Consider the following 18,367-nt stretch of genomic DNA (forward strand, 5'->3'; position numbering starts at 1 on the left):
GCCAATAGGAGCAGGGAGAGGGGTCCCGGGACTGGAAACGGCTGCCGGAGGGGGCTACGGGGATCATGGGCCTTCTGACTATCCTGAAGAAGATGAAGCAGAAAGAGCGGGAGCTGCGACTGCTCATGCTGTATCCTCCCGGACACCGGAGCCGCCAGGGTAGCGGGGACCCCGCCGGGCGGGCGGCACTAGGCGCCCCCTACCGGGCGCGGGGTGCGCGGCGGGCTGGTCCATCCCAGTTCCCTATTGTGCGTCACGCACGTGGGCGCTACCAATCACCTCTGGCGGGGGGCTGGGAGGAGGCCGTACCACGGGCTCTGGGCGGGGGCACTCCGTTCCCAAGGCCAAAGGTGTGGGCCTAATGGCGCAGCGGCCAGACCGGATGACCTCATGTAGAGGGGAAGTGGGACTCGAAGGTGGCCCGGACGCCACCACACGTTGGTCTGGCCTGAAGCGTGGAGCCACAGTCCTCCCTGGCTCCGGCCTCCCCGCCTTCTCCTAGGGGGCCAGGCCCCGCCCTGTAGGTCGGAATCCCAGCGGCGCGCGTGCCCGGGTCTCAGCTCCGAGGAGAGGACGGCGTGGACTCTGCGGGTACTTTTGCCCATGGGTCCGATTGTCCCATCTTTTTCTTTGCTGCCGCATGGCGCGTCATTATCCCCGCGTCTGACGGCCTGTAGGCCCGAGGGCCCCGCTAACCTGCCGAGTTCCATTTGCAGGCGTTTGCGCTCGTTCGCCCTAGTCTGTGCCAGGACGTCCTCTGCCCGTCCCCACCTCCCTGCCCCCAGCTCCCCAGCAGGGATAGGAGACATCCATCCGTGTGTGCAGATAGCTCAAACATACTATTCACATCATATGTTTTTTAAAAGTGTATGGAAAAAATAAAGAGTTTGAGAAAGGCATAGAGAATCACTCATCCAATAAATATTTTTTGAGCGCCTAGTAATGTGCTAGGCACTGTCCTAGGGGCTGGGGTAAAACAACAAAATAAAAACAACCCATGCCTTCATGGGCATTTTGTAATTCTAGAGGGAGAAAGATGTTAAAAGCAAATAAGTAAAATACATAGTATGTGTGGAGAAAAATGTAGTTTAAATAAGGTGATCAAAGAAGGTGGCATTGAGAAGGTAACAGTTGAAGGATGACAGGGACGTGGGGGATGACCCGTGTAGATAGCTGCGGGAAATCGTTTCAGCAAAGAGAACAGCAAGTGCAAACGCCTGGAAAAATGAACTCGCGGCGTCTCCAAAGGAATTTCAAGGGGGATAGTGTGGAGGAGAGTACTAGGTTAGGACCAAGAGGTGGTAGCTTCACTGTAGGGCCTTTTGGTTCTCGGCTTCTCCTTTAAATGAGAAAGAAGCGCAGAGCGGGGATGGGGTGGGAGGCCAGGCCACTGCAGTAACGCAAGCGAGATAAGGTGGTGGCTCAGACAGGGACGCAGGCAGTCGGGGGATGGAAGTTGAGGGACATTTTGACAATGGGGCCAGCAGGAATTGCTGCTAGATTAGACATGCGAGAGCGTGAAGTCAAGCATGACTGCTAAGTTGCTGGTCCAGGTAATTCGAATGAGGAGCCACTTGCTGAGATGGAGAAGCAGGCAGGGAGCAAGGTCAGAGGAAAGATGGAAGCTCAGTTTGGGGCATGTGACATCCCTCTGCGACATCTCAGAAATGTCAGGCAGCTGGATATAGGGACTGATGTCCATGGGAGCAGCTGGATGGGACATCTAAATTTGGGAGTCATCAGCATAAAGGGGGTGTTCGAAGCCATGATCCTGGATGAGACCATCGAGGGGGCGAGTGTGGGCAGAGAACTGCTGAGGCGTGCTTATATCAGGAGGTCACGGAGATGAGTGGCCAGAGAGGGAGGAGGAGAATCAGGCAACGGTATGTCCTAGAGCCGAGGAAGGCACAGGCCGCTGTGTCAGGTGCTGCTGGTGGAGCAGGAAGGTGAGGACTGAGGACTGCCTGGCTATCGGAGTTTTAGGGGCAGACTCAGCAAGAGCAGTCGTGGGGAAGCAGGGGAAGTAAAAGCCTCGTGGTTTTAAGAAAGAGCAGGAGGACAGAAATTGGAGAGGATGAGCATGGACACGGTTTTGAGGAAATTGGCTAGAAAAGGAGGGAAATAGAGGAGTAAGTAAAGGGGAGAGATCAGGAGAGGATGTTTGCTTCTTGTAAGGTGGGTGAAAGATCAGTTTGCCAGCTGAGGGGAGTGATCCAGTGGAGAAGGAAGCGTGGATGATGGAGCTGGGAGAGGGGGTAATCAACCGATTATCAGGGGCTGAGGCTGGGGCTCAGGAGAGGTTCTGTTGCCCCCATGTCCCTGGTTTGAGTCACTCGTCCAGGTCAGGTGAGCAGAAAGCCTGCTGAGTCCAGGGCCTGGGCCCCCCTCCCAACTGCAGGCTCCTTAAGCATTGGAAAAAGGAGGACGATTCTCTCTGGCTAGTGAACTTACCCATTCATTTGCACACTCACCTGTAAAGTGTTTGGAATATTCCATAAACAGAAAGGCAGGGTAGCTGCCTCCAGATACTTGCTCTTGTTATTCTTCTGCCTAGAATGCTCTTCCCCGGGTGTTTCAAAAAATTGGCTCCTTGTAGTTTGGGCCTCAGCTTGAGACCCTCAGAGGGGCCTTCCCCAGTGCCCAAGCTGAAGGAAGCTCCTCCGATGACCCTCCGTGAAAGCCTCCTCATTATATTTCTAACACTCACCAGGATCTGACAGTACTGTGTTTCTCATCCGTTTGTACTCTTATCAGCTGTCTCTGCACTAGAGGGTAAACTGCACAAGGGTGAGACTTTGACTCTGGGTCCCCTAGCAGCAGGAGATGACCTGGCATTTGGTAGATATTCAGTAAATATCATGGAGTGAATTAAGGAGTCTGGTCAGGAGGAGATGTTTGTTTCTTAATACTTCCTCATTTATCCTGAGCCAATGACAGGTCAGGCATGTGCTCAACTGATTTTGCTAGGTGGCAGGAAATAATTTGTCCCCTAAGAAAGGGGCACTGTGACAGTGTCACTGCCCTGCAGAGCATGGGGGTTTCTCCTTAACCTGGTGTGCCCCAGTGGCCTGGACAATGCTGGCAAAACAACCATCCTCAAGAAGTTCAATGGAGAGGACATCGACACCATCTCTCCAACGCTGGGCTTCAACATCAAGACCCTGGAACACCGAGGGTGAGCGGGGTCCCTGCGGGTGGGCAGGCAGCCCAGAGCAGGGCTGGGAGGCTGGGCGAGGGGTCAGTCAGGCTGACCTGCCGGCCATCCCGTCCCTGCGCAGATTCAAGCTGAACATATGGGATGTGGGCGGCCAGAAGTCCCTGCGCTCCTACTGGCGAAACTACTTTGAGAGCACGGATGGCCTCATCTGGGTGGTGGACAGCGCTGACCGCCAGCGCATGCAGGATTGCCAGCGCGAGCTCCAGAGCCTGTTGGTGGAGGAGGTGGGCAGGGGGCCTGGCTGGGGAGGGGAGAGGGGGGCTGGGCCCCCGGTGTTCAGGCCCTAGTGCTTTGTCCGCACGCATGACGTGTGGACACCTTCCTCACAGATTCCCAGAGGGACACTTAGATCAGGGTCTCTACCTTCCCTGAGCCCTCACCATGTGCCCAGTACTCTTGGGGAGGCAGAGACGACCCCTGGTTCAGGGAGGCCCAGGGCGCCGCAGGCAGGACACACTGGACTGGCACCCGGGCTCACATCTCTGTGATGTCACTGTGTCACCATGCTGAGCTCGTTTCCACACCTCAGATCGGGCTTTAGAGAGGATGACTGCAGGCCAGTGTGCTTTGCGGGGCAGTGGAGCCTGGCTCGGGAGTTAGACTCTGCACTGTGTGACCTCAGGTAAGGCACTCGACCTCTCTGAACCTCCACTTCCTCATCTCTACGATGGGCATTATAATTAGGGTGATCTTATCATTTATTGAATGGGCCAAAACACTTTTCTTTAAATGAAATTTTACAGATTTACAGAAAAGTTACAAAGATCGCGAGGAGAGACCCCATATACCTTCACCCTGTTTCCCCACTGTTAGCATCTCACATAGTCACCATAGATTTGTCAAAATGAAGAAATTTGTTGACATTGGGAAGTTACTTTTAAAAGCTACAGGTCGTATTTGGATTTCACCAGTTTTTTCACGAAAATATTCTTCTTCTGTTTTAGGATGTGATCCAGGTTACCCCAGTGCATTGAGATTAAAATGAGGACACTTTTGAGAGAAAGAGGGGGTTGTTAATGGTCATGCGGGGACAGCAGTTGTAAACAGGGCTGTCCTGGGCACACAGGGACATATGTCACCCGGTATAACAGTAGCTGCCTTCCGGGGTGTCAAGCAGCTCCAGTGCGAGGGCTGTCAAATGCCCGGGCCTGGCCCTTTCTAAGGGCTCGACCCACCCGCCCATTTGGAGCGACTCCCAGAACTAAACACACAGCATGGATATAACTGGGATTAGAGGCAGAGAGGCCTGTCGGGCAGTGGGACAGTGGAGCGCTACATGCACTTAGAGAAGGGAAAGGCTACTTTCGGCGGACCCCGTGGCCTCTGGGACAGCTCCATTCTTGGTGCACATCAGATCATACAATGGAGCAGTCGAGAACCACAGTGGGCTGCGAGGTGCCCACTGGGGGGTGACTGGACTAGAACCAGGGCCCCCTCTGCCTGATGTGTGCCGGCCTCAGAGGCATCGTCCACACTGCCTACCCCGCTCGGGCCGCTCCCACCGCACGGGGCCTTGCCCTCATCCTCCAGGTTGCTGACTCCAAATGCTCTGGGGGATTAGGTGAGGGGCCAGGCTGCCCTCCGAGCCCACATACCCCTCCATTTCTCTTCTCCAGCGCCTGGCCGGAGCCACCCTCCTCGTCTTTGCCAACAAGCAGGACCTTCCCGGAGCACTGTCCTCTAATGCCATCCGTGAGGTGAGTTCGGGCCTCGGCACAGGCTCAGGGAGGAAAAGAGGCACACATTTCTCTGTTAACTTATTTTTAAAGCATTTATTAGCCCCTGCTGTGTGGCAGGCCCTATTCGGGGCACTGGAGATTCAGCAATCAGTGGTGCCCGTTAGCCTGGAGGACGGCGGGCCTGCAGATGGATCATGCCACAGGGTGACAGCCGTGCAGGCAGGGCTTTCTGTGTGCCAGGCTCTGCATGGATTCACTCATCCAAGTCTCACAACGACCTCATGAGAGAGGAACTGTTATTATTATTATTCTACAGATGGTGAAGCAGGCTTAAAGAGGTTAGGTAACTTGCCCAAGGTCACACAGCCAGTAAGGAGACAAGCCGTGATTTAAACACAGGCCTGTCTGACCCCACAGTCTGCAGTCTGCATCTCTCTCTCTCTTTCTCTCTCTCTTTTTTTTTTTTTATGCCTATAGCACCCGGTCTTCTTAGGTGGTCTCCCATCCAGGTACAAACCAGGCCTGACCCTGCTTATCTTCCAAGATCAGACGGGATTGGTCATGTTTAGGGTGGCATGGCCATAGACAGAGTCAGCATCTTAACTGTTTTTATAGTACTTCAGCACCAGAATGAGAAAGGGGGGTTAGAATCTTGGTTCTGCCACTTACTAGCTGTGTGACGTTAGGCAGTTTGCTTAACCTGTCTTGAGCTTTCCTTGGTAAAATGGCCAGCACAGTCTCTGGCTCATATGGCCTTGGGAGGAATGGATGAGAGGACATTTGGAGGGCACATAGCGCAACGCCTGGATCCTAGCGATGCTCGGAAGCCTGTGTTGTTGCTTTTGTATCCTCACGGGACAGTGCCGGCATGGCAGTGCGCAGCGAGCCTGGGCGCCTTGCGGGGCTGACACATCTTCTCCAGAGGCCAGGGGAGGCTTCCCAGAGCAGGGCCTTGAGGAGGTGCGGATTCCCTCTGGGCCAGGAGAGGGAAGGAGCGTCGAGCCGGCAGGGTCACTGGGCCCCAGCAGCACTTTCCACCCTTTCAGGCCCTGGAGCTGGACTCCATCCACAGCCACCACTGGTGCATCCAGGGCTGTAGCGCCGTCACTGGGGAGAACCTGCTGCCTGGCATTGACTGGCTCCTGGATGACATTTCCAGCCGCATCTTCACGGCCGACTGAGTCGCTCCAGATGCCCCTACATCACAGCCTGGGTTGTCCCTTCCATCCCCCGGCCCTCACCAAGCACCATCCGTGGGAGGATGGGAATCAGCCAGCCTGACTAACACTCCCCAACCCCTCCGTAACCTGCTGCTGCTGCCCGCTGCTGCTCCGTGGCCAGCTGGCTCCCATGGCAGGAGGGCTGCCGTCCTGGCTGTCACCCTGGCTCCTGACCTGGCCCTGCAGCTGCCATACCAAGAGGTGAGGGTTGGGGCTGGGTGGGCGCTGCCTCTGCTGCTATGGAGGCTGTGGGCCTCGTCCTTTGCTCAGCTGTAAGAATAAACAGTTCCTTGCCCCTACTCCTAGCTGAACTATTTATTGATTCAACAACTTTAGAGACCATCTACAGCCCACAGTCCGGAGGGAGAGAGAGAATTTCAGTGTTAACTCTGCTTTGTCAAAGGGATGTGCAAGGAATATAGAAGCACAGGACCAGGCTGCAACTAATTCCATTTGGAAGAGTCTAGGCAGGCTTCCCAGAGGAGGTGACATTAAAACTAGGAATTAAGAATGAGTTTTCCAGATAGAGGAAGAGGAAGGGGGAAGACAGTTTACCAAAGTGACTATTACCCTCAGAGGTATGAATTAGAAAAAAGGATGCACCCCCACATCGGGGCTCACAGATTCTTGAACACGGGCTGAATTTCAGCTCCCAATTTCCTGTCACAGCCGAGAACCCACACACAATGGACAACATGCACAGCTGTACAAGGCAGCATTGGTTCAAGCAGAGGAATGAAGAGCAAGGACTCTTGGGAAATGGGGAGGGGTGAGGACTCAGGTGTAGGAGGACTAGCTAAGCAAGGGCACAGCCAGGAAGGGGCCTTCCCTGGAGGCTGGAACAGGGACCAGGCTAGGAAAGGACGGGAACCAGGGTGGCAGGACGGAGATATTTTCACAGGGCCCCCTTCTGTGGTCTCAGCCTAATCTGCAGGGTTCTGTTCACGGCACTCACTACTCTCCGTCACATTCAGGGCTAACCCTAAATAGTACAGACTCTTAGTATCCCCATTTACATGGGAACCGAGCCTCCAGGTGTATACACGACTTACTCAAAGTCGCGGAGCTTGGGTTTAGACGCAGCACACTTAGCACTAGGCCCTACCAACCATTTTTAGTTTTCATCTCAGCTTGAAATTCAAACGCCAGTGAGAGGGGGCCTAATGTGTCTAATGAGGGAGGGGTAGTTTAACCAAGGGAAAGGTGAGGAAGAGACGCCATATTTGCTCCTAAACTGGCACTGGAATCCCTTGTAGAGACCTGTGCAAAATCTGGGCTTTGTTAGGGTGGAAGAAGGGACATGGGTGTCGGGTGGACAACCTTAGAACATCAACTGTCCTTCAGTGTGGAAAATGAACTCCCTTCCCTGTCCTCTGTGCAAGACACCATGGTCCCCATGCTCCCAAACCCTGTGCTGAGTGAAAAACCCAGGCTCCAGAGCCAAACCCTGGCTCTGCCACTCACTGGGTGATACTGAGCAACTTGTCTGTGCCTTGGTTTCCTCATCTCCAGAAAGATAATGGCACTTACCTCCTAGGGTTGGGATGAGGAACAACTGGGTGGGTGTCTTTTGTGTCTTAAGCACTGCATAATGTTAGCTATAATTATCATTACATGAAACCAGTAGGAGCTCCAGCAGATACGACCAATGGGAACTCAGCCATCTGCTGATCCAGTGAGTCACCCCAGTGTTCAAGTCCTGAGGGTCTTTCAGTAAGCAGCGCCCTTGATTTCAAATGTGAATTATGCATGGTTAGAGACAAGAAAATAATAAGGTCATTATACTCATCACAAAGGCCTATGGATGGGGAGTTTGAGCTGGGGCAGAAAGTCTGCATCACGTGGCCAAGCAGACACTGGGCGAATGTGGGGAGCAGGCTTGCTGCAGCTGTGTGCTTGCAGCCTTTCCCCTCTCCCCTGCCTTCTAGAAGGCTCTTCTGTTTGTTTCTCCTAGTAATGGAACGGATGGAGGTGGCATCTGGAGAAGACCAAAGGCTAAACTGATCTACACAGGAAAGGGCTTGGAGGAGACAGGAAAAAAGAAGGTGGAACAGGGAGAATTAGGAGCTGCCAGGCCTGGGAGGGGAGTTGATGATTAACAAGGTGCCACAGCCCCGCCCAGAGAGCTTTGGAAAACTGGAGCCATGTCCCAAACAGTCTATAGAGGATCCCTGGTGTGTTTCATAGGCCTCCTCCGGAACACCTCATAGATGAGCTACCTCATTTCTGAGCTTCCAAGAGTCTGATTTGGGCTTTAGCTTTGTGCTTCTTTCGGGAGACTGGCCATCCAGAGACCAGACATCTTGAGTTCCAGTAACAAGAGCAGCCATGAATGCTTAAGCACTCCACCCACACTGCCGCATTTAAGCTTCGCAGCCTGGTGGTGGTGGTACAGTCAGGGTCCTTGATGGCCTGTCCCAGACGCAGATTATAACTGCCTTCAGCAGAAAGGACGTTTCTGGGAAGGATGGTAGGGACTCACAGCATCCGGATGGAGGTGGGACGTCCAGGCTTGGAAAACAGTGCTTCAGAGACTGGGCAGCCAAACCCACAGCCCACACTGCACTCCAGGAACAAGTAGGTCCCCTTGCCAGGCACTGCGCCCTTGTCCCTCACTCAAGATTCAGGGACTCAGGAGCGAGTCCCCCACCCAGACCTGGGACCTGGAGCAAGGCAAGGAGCTGGCACCTTTGGATTCTGGGGTGGGAGGCTGGAGGCTACACATACTAGAGAACTACCTCCAATCAAAGATCTGGAGCAACCGTCCTAACAGGAAGAAGTGACAACAAAGGAAAAAAGAAACCTACACTGCAGTAGATTCTATTACAAACATCCCCATTAGAGATGAGAAACCGAGGCTCCAGCAGCTATGAGAAAGGCGTACAGCTGGTAAGAAGTACTACTTCGGAACCCATGACACCGTCGTGCTTCTCCCAGTTCTTTTGGCTCCCGTACCCAGCCTTTCCAGAAAACAGCATTAGCGAATCCTACGGAGGGAGATGGAGAAATAAGGAGTCTGGCACATATTGGCCACAATAAAAATTGGGTGAATGGATGAAGGGAATTAGGAAGCAGAGAAGTCGTTTGGAGATCTGTGATGAGGGTTTACCTCGGAAGGGGTGGGCTTGAGCTCCTGGCAGAGAGTGGTCCAACCTCCCCAATCCTTAATCTCAAATCCCCTAGTTTACCCTTTACTAACGACGGAGAACTTTTTAGACGCTCCCTTGGCCGCGCACCAGGGCCGAGAACTGCACTGTCACTTGTGACCAGCTCCCTAGGCCCGAGGATGAAGGGCGCAGGCCCAGGCTAGGCGGCGGCTGGCGGCGGCTGACCCGGAGGGGCGGGGGCGACGTGGAGGAGGCTAAGGCCAGCGGTCAGCTCTGCTCCAGCTGAGTTGCCATGTCCCGCCAGGCGAAGGACGACTTCTTGCGGCACTACACAGTCTCCGACCCCCGGACCCACCCCAAGGGCTACACCGAGTACAAAGTGACCGCGCAGGTGAGGTGGGGCCCAGCGGGGACCTTACCCTTTTAACAAGAGGGATGCCGAGTTTTACCTTAAGGCAAGGCACTGGTAGAACTTCCCTTTTTGGACGACAGAAATGGATTTCCCCTTTAAGGGGAAGCCGTTGCGTGGACCGTCGTTTTCCTTTCTAGCCATCAGGGGGCGGGGTCATGGGAGGGCGCTGGCCTCTTAAAAGGGTTTGGACTGCGGTTCCCAGTCCGGCTCGTAGTGTTGCCCACACCCTACGTGTGGTACGTGGGCATGAAGCTGTAAATTTCTTTAAATTAACACAAAAACTCTAGCTCATCCCAAACATTAGTTCTCCGATCTCTTGGAGTAAGCCTTGTTTTTTGGTTTGTTAGAGATTTACATAAAAGCCCTTTAAATAATTTATTTTTAATTTTTCCAAAAATACTTGTCCAATTTTTTAAAAATCTCACAGTTCGAAAGAACTTAAGGAGTAAGTCTCCATCTTCATAGCCATAGCGGGAAGTCAATAGATAAAAGACGAAAGTTGGTAAATGAAGCAGTAACAACGTTTTAAGCACATTGTGTAGAGACCTGGAAAGAATTGAAAATAGAAACTACAATAATATCTGTAGAGTGAAGTACAAGAACTGGTTCGGGGAAAGATTTTATCACTTAATTTTTTGTACCTTTAGAATTTTGAACTAGGCAACCACTAAATTGGTGCAATAGTAACCATTAAAGAGGGCCAAGAATATAAAGACACTACTGCCAAAGTGAGTTAAGTGCAGATCCAAGATGTTTAAAATGAGCTTTCCCAAAATCTTTTTTCAATTTATTTTTCAATTACAGTTGACATACACTATAATAGTAGTTTCAGGTGTACAACATAGTGATTAGACATTTATATGCTTTACAAAGTGACCCCCCCCATAAGCCTAGTACCCATCCGACACCATACATAGTTATTACATTATTGTTGACTACATTTTCTATCCTGTATACTTTACATCCCTATGACTGTTTTATAACCTTCAATTTATACTTCTTAATCCTGTTACCTTGTTCACCCAGCCCCACAACCGTCTCCTATCTGGCAACAGTCAATTTTGTTCTCTGTATCTACAAATTTGTTTCTGTTTTATTTGTTTGTTTGTTTTGTTTTTTAGATTCCACATGTAAGTGAAATCATATGGTATTTGTCTTTCTCTGATTTGTTTCACTTATCATAATACCCTCTAGGTCCATCTATTTTGTTGCATTTGGCAAGCTTTTGTTCTTTTTTATGACTGAGTAATATTCCATTGTATATATATACATTCTCTTTATCCATTTGTCTAGACTCCTCAAATATTTTATAATGTATTCCCATGCCTAAAAAAATTACAAATTAAAAAGATAATTCTTTGGAATATGGACTTGAGGATGGGGTGGTTGCAGCAAAGGACTGTAACTTTTTCCTGTAAATCTTTCCGTTGGCTTTAGAAACAAGTAACGTGCATTACTTCAATGCATTTTTATAACTTTTAAAGATAAATAATTTTCCCTCCCTTACCATTCCCATTCATCAGCATCAGAACCATTGCCGGTGGTTTCTTATCTAGCCTTGCAGATAAGCTCTAAATTTAAAAGCAAATATAAGTTTCCATGTTGTTATTACACACGGTGGCATCGTGCATCTTGCTTTTTTCGCTTGCTGGTATTCCTCAATTTTTTTCATTGTTTCACCTTTAAAACTTTTTAAACAGACCTAATTTTCATAAAGTAACATGCTCAAATATTAAGTGTACAGCTCAATAATTTTTACACATGTAAACATCTGTGCAAACACCACTCAGATCAAGACATAGACATTTCCATCACCCCAGAAAGTTTCTTTGCACCTTTCCAACCGATAATCCTCCCAGAGAGGTAACCACTGTCCTGGCTTCTGTCACCATAGATGAGTTTTGTTTTCGAATCTCATACAAATGAAATCACACAGCAAGTACTCCTTTCTGTCAATATAATGTTTTTGGAATTCCTCTTTGTTGCATGTATAAGTTGTTTGTTATTTTTCTTTCTATGTAGTTATAGTCCATTGTAAGACTATACCTCCATTCCTTTATTCATTTTCCTGTTGTTGGATGTTTGGATTGTTTCTAAAACATTTTAGTTGTTAGGAGTGAAGTCATGTGAACATTTGTGTACCAGCGTTTTTTATGGGTGTGTGTACTCATTTCTCCTTTGTATATACCTAGGAGTAGAATTGCTGGGTCATTGGATAAGCATATGTGTAGCTTTCCTAGAAATTGCCAGTTTTCTAACATGGTTATTCTGTTTTATTCTTCCATTTTTTCCAGTACTTGATATCAACAGCATCTTTGATTTTAGCCATTCTTGGTGGCTATGTAGTATCCACTATGGAGTATTAATTCGCATATCTCCAAGGAATAATAATATTGAGTATATTTTCATAATCTTATTGGCCACTCAAATGTCTTCTTTTAGGGGAGGTGCCTGTTCAAGTATTTTACCTACTTTTTCAAGTTGGGTAGGGTTGTTTGTTTTGTCTTTTTAGTATTGAGTTGTAGGAGTTTTTTGCATTATTCTGGATATCAGTCCTTAGTCAGGTAAATATTTCTCAATGGTTTTTAAATCTAGTTACTTTTACCCAAAAATAGTTTAAGCAAGTCTGTTGTGAAAAGCAAAGGCCGGGATTTCAGTCCTAGCAGTCTCCTTACTTGGCGTGTGTGACCTTGTACAGTTCATGTCCCCAGTCCGAGCGTCCATTTCCTCATTTTTTTAAAAGGGCTTGTTGAGGATGTCTGCCCCCGTGGGACTGAGGATAAGGAGCAGGAGATGTTTTGAAAACTGTCAAGTACTCCAAACCATAGGGTGTTATTTTTTAATTATTATGAACAACATAGTGAAAAGGGAGTCTTCTTTCTACTTCAGACCCCAGTCTGCTCTTCCAGGGGTCACAACCCCAGTGTCGGTTTCTTCTGTGTCCAGGAGTGTCCATCCACCGTCCTAGGACACACCTTAATTTTTAGAGGACTTGGGGTTCTTTGGTTTCAAAAGGAATTGCAGGGACTTGGCTCGTGGAAGGAACCAAGATAAAAGTTGGGCTGAGGACGGGCCTTTAGGGATCCCCCCATTTGACAGATGAAGAAACAGAGGTGCATGGTAGAAAAATTGCTCCGAATTACACTCAAAGCCTTAAAGCCAGGACACCTTGGTCCCAGTGGCCGGTGGTCACTTCCCCTTTGAGAGGAACCTGGGGCATCCTGGGATTTTATAGGGCAATGAGGTGTCAGATATTAGTTGCTGGTCTCACCTGGTTTTTACCTTTCTTCCTCAGTTCATCTCAAAGAGGGACCCAGAGGATGTCAAGGAGGTGAGGCTGCTGGGATGAAAGGGGCCATTCCCCAGTTCCAGATCTGGGAAACATAAAGAAACAGCTGGTAACTGCAAGGCCAGCCCCTTTTTCCTCCCTGGCCCTGGGAGGAGGGGTTGCTGCGGCCCTCATCCTCACAGATCCCAGGGTGGGCAGGGGTGGGGAAGGTGCCTCGCACCGGTGCTGGTCCAGTCAAGGCCTCTGTCCTTCTCAGGTGGTGGTCTGGAAGCGGTACAGCGACTTCCGCAAGCTTCATGGAGACCTGGCCTACACCCACCGCAACCTCTTCCGCCGCCTGGAGGAGTTCCCCGCATTCCCCAGGGCCCAGGTGTTCGGTGAGTGGCAATCTAGGAATTTAGGCCAAAGACGGTGGAAGAATCAGGCAAAGGGGACCTCTGCTGGTGGCGGCTGGATAGACAGGGCCTGAAACTCCCTGCAGAGACGTTTCAGAGAGCTGGAAGGGCCCCGAGAGATGGCCTCACTTAACAGATGAGGGCGCTGGGACTCAGAGCAGCCTCGCCCTGATTGTGTGTCAGGTACTTTCACATTCCTGTCCTCAGTAGCCCCATTTTCAAGATGAGGCAACTGAGGCTGTAGACCTACGCTGTCTAAAAACAGCAGCCATGAGCCAGCATGGCCGGGAGCCCTAGAGACATGGTGAGTCTGAGCTATGACGCGCTGTACGGGTCATATACACGTGGGAAAAAGAATGCCGACTCTCTCAGCAGTGTATATGTATTGATTACATGTTCAAATGGGAATACGTTGGCTGTATTGGGTTAAAAAGACCATTATTAAAGTAACCTGTTTATTTTTACTTTTTTTAAATGTGGCTACTAGAAAATTGTAAGTTACACATGTGGCTCAGGTTATATTTGTGTTGGAAAGGGCTGATCTGTCCTTGGGTCTCTAGATTTCATCTTTTGCAGCAAGGTGAAGGGTTGCTGCCGGCAGGTTATGCCAGGCGGTGGAGAATGCAGCAGGCTACTCTATGTTAGGTAACTCTGCATGATACATAGAACAGAGCAGTGAAACTATGAAAAACAGCGATACTTGCCATGTGACCTTGAGCAAGTCACTTTCCCATTACATCGAAGCTATCCGGAATTATTTTCTAATTGGTTACCTGCCTCCCCCTGTCTAGAATGTGACATCTATGAGGGCAGAGAGCTTGCTTCTCTCTCACTGACCTTCCGAACCTACCACATAGTAGGTGCTCAATAAACATCCGGTAAATGGGTCAACAGAGGGATTGGTCCCTCCTCGCAAGCACCCCCACCTCGGGAGGAGTTAAGGAAGGTTGCCGAGGGAATGGTCTAGGGGGCAGCTGGCTGCTCAGATCCCCTCCAGGCAGAACCAGGAATGGTGGCCTGGGGGCCAGAGGCCCCTGCGGGTCATTGCTTCTCTCCCCACCTCTTGTGCTGGCGGCTGCAGGCCGGTTCGAAGCCTCCGTGATCGAGGAACGGCGGAAGGGGGCAGAAGACTTGCTTCGCTTCACCGTGCACATCCCCGCGCTCAACAACAGCCCCCAGCTCAAGGAGTTCTTCCGAGTATGTGTCCCTGTCGTCCTCCTCCCCAGTGCACGGGAAACCTTCCGCCCACCGAGCTGCAACCTATGACCCCCTCCCCCGGCTGATCTTTCTTTACTGCAGGGTGGGGAGGTGACACGGCCATCTGAGGTGTCCAGGGACCTGCACATCCTGCCACCCCCTCTGATCCCCACCCCACCCCCAGAGGAGCCCCGGCCACCACCTGATGAATCCTGGTTGCCTCAGCCGCTCCCCGTAGAGAAGAGGGGCCTTGAGGAGTCGGAGGTGCCAGGTACATGGGGGCCGCAGAGGGAGCCAGGCCTGGAGGGTCCTGCGCAGGGCAGGGGCACACTCCCTCTTCGGTGATCTTAGTGGAAAGCCTGGAACGTGCCCCAGCTCCTCTACCACCAACCTTCTGGGAGCTCTGCTCGGGTCATCTAGGCTGTAGTTTCTTAATCAGTAAAATGGGCACAAACCCTAAGAATGGGCTTGTCTAGCCCGTGATTGCTGCAAGGATTCAGTGAGAGGTGACTCCGTTGTGAAAACTGGGAAGTGGTAAGGGCAGGAATGAATGTCCCCAATGATCTATTCCTCAGCGGACCCCCCGCCCTCCAGTCCTGCCCAGGAGGCCCTGGATCTCCTCTTCAACGGTGGGAGCACTGAGGAGGCGTCCGGTTCCCCTGCCCGAGGCCCTCTTACCGAGGCGGAGCTGGCCCTCTTCGACCCCTTCTCCAGGGAAGGTACAAGCAGGGGGCGGGCAGAGCCACCAACTCGCTTTGGGACCTGTATAAATCCGAGAAAGGCGCCTACTGCAGGCAAATGGCAGCCTCGATGAGAATTAGAAGCAGGTGCCATAGTCCAGAGCCAGGGTCCATGGTGTACAGCGTGGCAAGCTGGATGGCCCTGTACAGTGAACAGCCATGGAGGAAGGAAATCAGCGACTTCCCATGGTGGGGTCTTCTCCCTGAGAAAGCTTTGGAACCTGCAGAGGTCACACTGCTCTGTGAAGGGTTGAGTTCCTCTGTTGGAAGCCCAAGGTGGGGCTTTTCTGGCTGGCTCAGGGTCTGGCTGCAGATCCTGGAGGCAGGAGAGGCCTGTTGGTCAAAAGGGGTGAAGTCTAGGCTCAGAGCAGCTGCTGGCATGTGGGGACACGAGAGACAGAAAGTCCCCACAGAGGGCCAGGTCCTGAGCTCCTGGCTCAGAGATGAGTAGACCTGACAGTCCCAGGCTCTGAGATACTGGAACTTTCCCTTGTGAAATTCTCTGAGTTTATGCTGTTCCCGCAGCTGGGGCGTTGAAGTGGCTGATCCGCTTTGGGATCATCACGAATCAGTTTCATTTCGGATTCCTCAGTGGTCTTTTAAAGCCCATTATGTTGGCTTCCCTTCCTCACCCTTCAGTGACCTCCCGGCAGACCCTTAGCTCTCTGATCAGCTCCAGGCATTTGAGTTCTGTCATCCTTCGGTCTGATCTAGATCAGAACCTGTCCCCCATCTAGTTTTCAGCCTCATGTACCCATCTGGCTTAGGACTGACTGGTGACCCCTGGCCATGGTGACAGTACCGTGAGGAGGGTTCTTTTTCTCTTCTAGTTTTGCTCCTTAACCTCCCTCCTGCAGCCCCTTCAGCGTTGTGGATTGGGAAGAAGAGATGTGGGGGGGAAGGCAGGGCCACGTGGTTTCACTGGGACTGACGTACTCAGCCTCCAAGAGGCAAGCATCCAAATACTCTGCCTTGCCCTAGCCGAATCCCCTGGGGTGCCTGGTGGCCAGGTGCATGCCAGGAGCTTGTCAAGACTCCTGAAAGGCGGCTCCCAGAAGACATTGCTTTGGCCCATGGGAAAACGCTTAAATCCTTGCCCCACCAAAGCCTGGAAGTGCCCCATTTGCTCAGGGGCTGTCTCATCTCCTGTACTGCTGCGAGCATCTCCAACAAGCCTGTCACCATCAGAATTCTCCAGGCAAGGAGCCAGCAGTATCACTCTCTCCATCACATACACCAAATTCCTAAATTCTAGTATTGGAGCACCCAAAGAATTCTTCTGCCTACTCTATTAGCAACCCAGGAAGAGCCGCGGGCCAGCTAGGAAGGAGATGTTATCTTCTCTTCCCGCAGGAGGCCCATGGTCTCCTCCCGGGGACACTCGGATGGTGTCGGAGAGGTGCCCACCCCTTCCTCACTAGGCCAGTGGTGTGCCACAGTCCTTCTCACTCCTGCACCTTCCTGTCAAAGGTCTTTTCATCACTGATTCACCAGCTCTCTAGTCTTCTTTTACGTAAGCTGCAGAGGGCTTGTTTGACGACCTCTTCATTGGTCCCGGGGGACAGAATGAACCCTTTTTTCTGGATTGCGAGAGTGTCTGCCACCCACTGTTTTCACATGTGGGGCCTCAGTAGAAATGATAAGACCTCAAAAAAAGCCCTAAGATTCTCTGAATCCATTATAAGATTCCAAGGTTTGGAGTGTTTCAACGCTTGGCCTGGTGTAGTTGGTCAGTTAAATTTTGTGGAAGGAATTCTTGGATTGATAGATAACTGTAGTCAGGAAGGAAGTGGGACAAGGGACCCAGAGCTCACAAACTAAGGTTAATGTGTACCTAAAGAAAGAATTAGGAAGGGGGGCTGTTTTTACAAAAGCACGTAAACACCAATCAAATAGAATATGGCTGGTTTGCTGTGCACAGTGGCTTCTGGATTGCTTCTGCGCTGCTCCCATCCACCTGAGACAAGTTAATACCCTAATGGGCAAGAGAGTTTTGGAAATAGGCGGCAGGCCCTGGGAAACGGGAGGGCCAGTCTGGCCTGAGTCCTCCATATCTGATTGCAGAAGGTGCAGGCCCCAGTCCTACCCACATAGGTGAGCTGGCAGCAATGGAGGCAGAGTCCGAGAGGCCAGACCAGGAACCCTGGGAACCAGGAGGGCAGGAGGAGGAAGAGGACAAGGAAGAAGGGTCCACCCCTGCCTATCTGAGCCAAGCCACAGAGCTCATCACCCAGGCCCTACGAGACGAGAAGGCAGGCGCCTACCCTGCAGCTCTGCAGGGCTACCGGGATGGCGTTCACATCCTGCTTCAGGGAGTTCCCGGTGAGTAGGACTGGAAGGAGGAGGATGAGGCCTGGGGTCCTGGATAATGGAGGGAAGAGAGAGAAAAGCGAAGAACAAGCAAGTCAAGAATCAGAGTTGCTTCTCATTGACCAACTGTTTAACCTGGAGCAGTTTCTCTACCTCTTGTGGTCTCAGTTTCTTTGTTGGTAAAATGGGAGAATAGATCTGATTCCCAGGGAAGGAGAAAGACACACATTGATACTCGGTGAACTGTAAAGGACTAGACCAGGGGTTCTTAACCCAGGTACCTCAGCTGAGCCATTCTCTCTCTATAGGTGACCCATCACCTGCCCGCCAGGAGGGTGTGAAGAAGAAGGCGGCTGCGTACCTAAAGCGGGCAGAGGAAATCCTTCACCTACACCTGTCCCAACTCCCACCCTAAGAGGGAGTGGACCCCTCCCCAGGACTCAAGCTCCAGCACTGCCAGCCGCCCCTCTCTCCTCACCCTGGGGCCTGGCCCTATCTCCTGGTCTAACAACTCCAGGGGCCATTTCTGTATGTAACTGGACCAAGAATGAGAAAAATAATGATTTCTCATCACCCTAACTATAACTGCCAGCATGGAATCGGACTCACGCGTCTAATCCTGCCTGGCTCTATCTCAATGTGTGAGCAGAAGCTCCGGTCACTGAACTATCTGTTAACCCATCTAGAACTAGGGTCTGTAAATTACAGCCTGCAGCCAGATCTGACCAACTATCTTTTTTTTGTAAGGCCCATGAGCTAGAATGGTTTTTACATTTTTTAACAGTTGAAAAAAATCAAAAG

The 18,367-nt window shown here is 51.2% G+C and overlaps 2 protein-coding genes, 1 long non-coding RNA gene and 1 pseudogene across 5 annotated transcripts; 2 read left to right on the top strand and 2 right to left on the bottom strand.

Annotated features, from left to right (window-relative positions):
• Positions 1-6,415, top strand: ARL2 (ADP ribosylation factor like GTPase 2). 2 transcript variants are annotated; one of them, XM_016119433.2, is made up of 6 exons: positions 1-130; positions 3,065-3,175; positions 3,279-3,441; positions 4,834-4,914; positions 5,758-5,856; positions 5,943-6,415. In XM_016119433.2, the coding sequence occupies exons 1-6, from the start codon at positions 66-68 to the stop codon at positions 6,075-6,077; spliced, it is 654 nt and encodes a 217-aa protein (XP_015974919.1). In that variant the 5' UTR covers positions 1-65; the 3' UTR covers positions 6,078-6,415. The 2 variants fall into 2 exon arrangements, with proteins under 2 accessions (XP_015974919.1, XP_015974918.1); XM_016119432.2 differs by lacking the exon at positions 5,758-5,856.
• Positions 5,365-5,483, bottom strand: LOC118603508 (annotated as a pseudogene).
• A 97-nt stretch (positions 6,416-6,512) lies between the features above and the next one.
• On the top strand, positions 6,513-18,284 carry SNX15 (sorting nexin 15). Of its 2 annotated transcripts, XM_016119428.2 has the most exons (9): positions 6,513-9,005; positions 9,528-9,614; positions 12,931-12,966; positions 13,181-13,301; positions 14,401-14,516; positions 14,619-14,787; positions 15,092-15,235; positions 17,321-17,578; positions 17,875-18,284. In XM_016119428.2, exons 1-9 carry the CDS (start codon positions 8,961-8,963, stop codon positions 17,979-17,981), a joined length of 1,083 nt encoding a protein of 360 aa, XP_015974914.1. In that variant the 5' UTR covers positions 6,513-8,960; the 3' UTR covers positions 17,982-18,284. The 2 variants fall into 2 exon arrangements, with proteins under 2 accessions (XP_015974914.1, XP_015974916.1); XM_016119430.2 differs by lacking the exon at positions 6,513-9,005 and having other exon boundaries at positions 9,403-9,614.
• LOC118602845 lies at positions 8,921-9,325 on the bottom strand. Its single transcript, XR_004950890.1, has 2 exons — positions 9,226-9,325; positions 8,921-9,103 (listed from the first exon to the last, which is right to left on the bottom strand). It is a non-coding gene; the product is annotated as an uncharacterized LOC118602845 (long non-coding RNA).
• Positions 18,285-18,367: the final 83 nt, after the last annotated feature.

The sequence above is a fragment of the Rousettus aegyptiacus genome, unplaced genomic scaffold, assembly GCF_014176215.1.
Source record: "Rousettus aegyptiacus isolate mRouAeg1 unplaced genomic scaffold, mRouAeg1.p scaffold_m13_p_5, whole genome shotgun sequence".
In the NCBI taxonomy this organism is placed as follows: Eukaryota; Metazoa; Chordata; class Mammalia; order Chiroptera; family Pteropodidae; genus Rousettus; species Rousettus aegyptiacus.

Coding starts and splice junctions, on each gene's coding strand:
- ARL2 (XM_016119433.2), top strand. CDS start 66: ATGGGCCTTCTGACTATCCTGAAGAAGATGAAGCAGAAAGAGCGGGAG. Junction 3,442..4,833: donor AGAGCCTGTTGGTGGAGGAG/GTGGGCAGGGGG, acceptor TCTCTTCTCCAG/CGCCTGGCCGGAGCCACCCT. Junction 5,857..5,942: donor CAGAGCAGGGCCTTGAGGAG/GTGCGGATTCCC, acceptor CCACCCTTTCAG/GCCCTGGAGCTGGACTCCAT.
- SNX15 (XM_016119428.2), top strand. CDS start 8,961: ATGAGAAACCGAGGCTCCAGCAGCTATGAGAAAGGCGTACAGCTG. Junction 9,615..12,930: donor AGTACAAAGTGACCGCGCAG/GTGAGGTGGGGC, acceptor TTTCTTCCTCAG/TTCATCTCAAAGAGGGACCC. Junction 15,236..17,320: donor CGACCCCTTCTCCAGGGAAG/GTACAAGCAGGG, acceptor ATCTGATTGCAG/AAGGTGCAGGCCCCAGTCCT.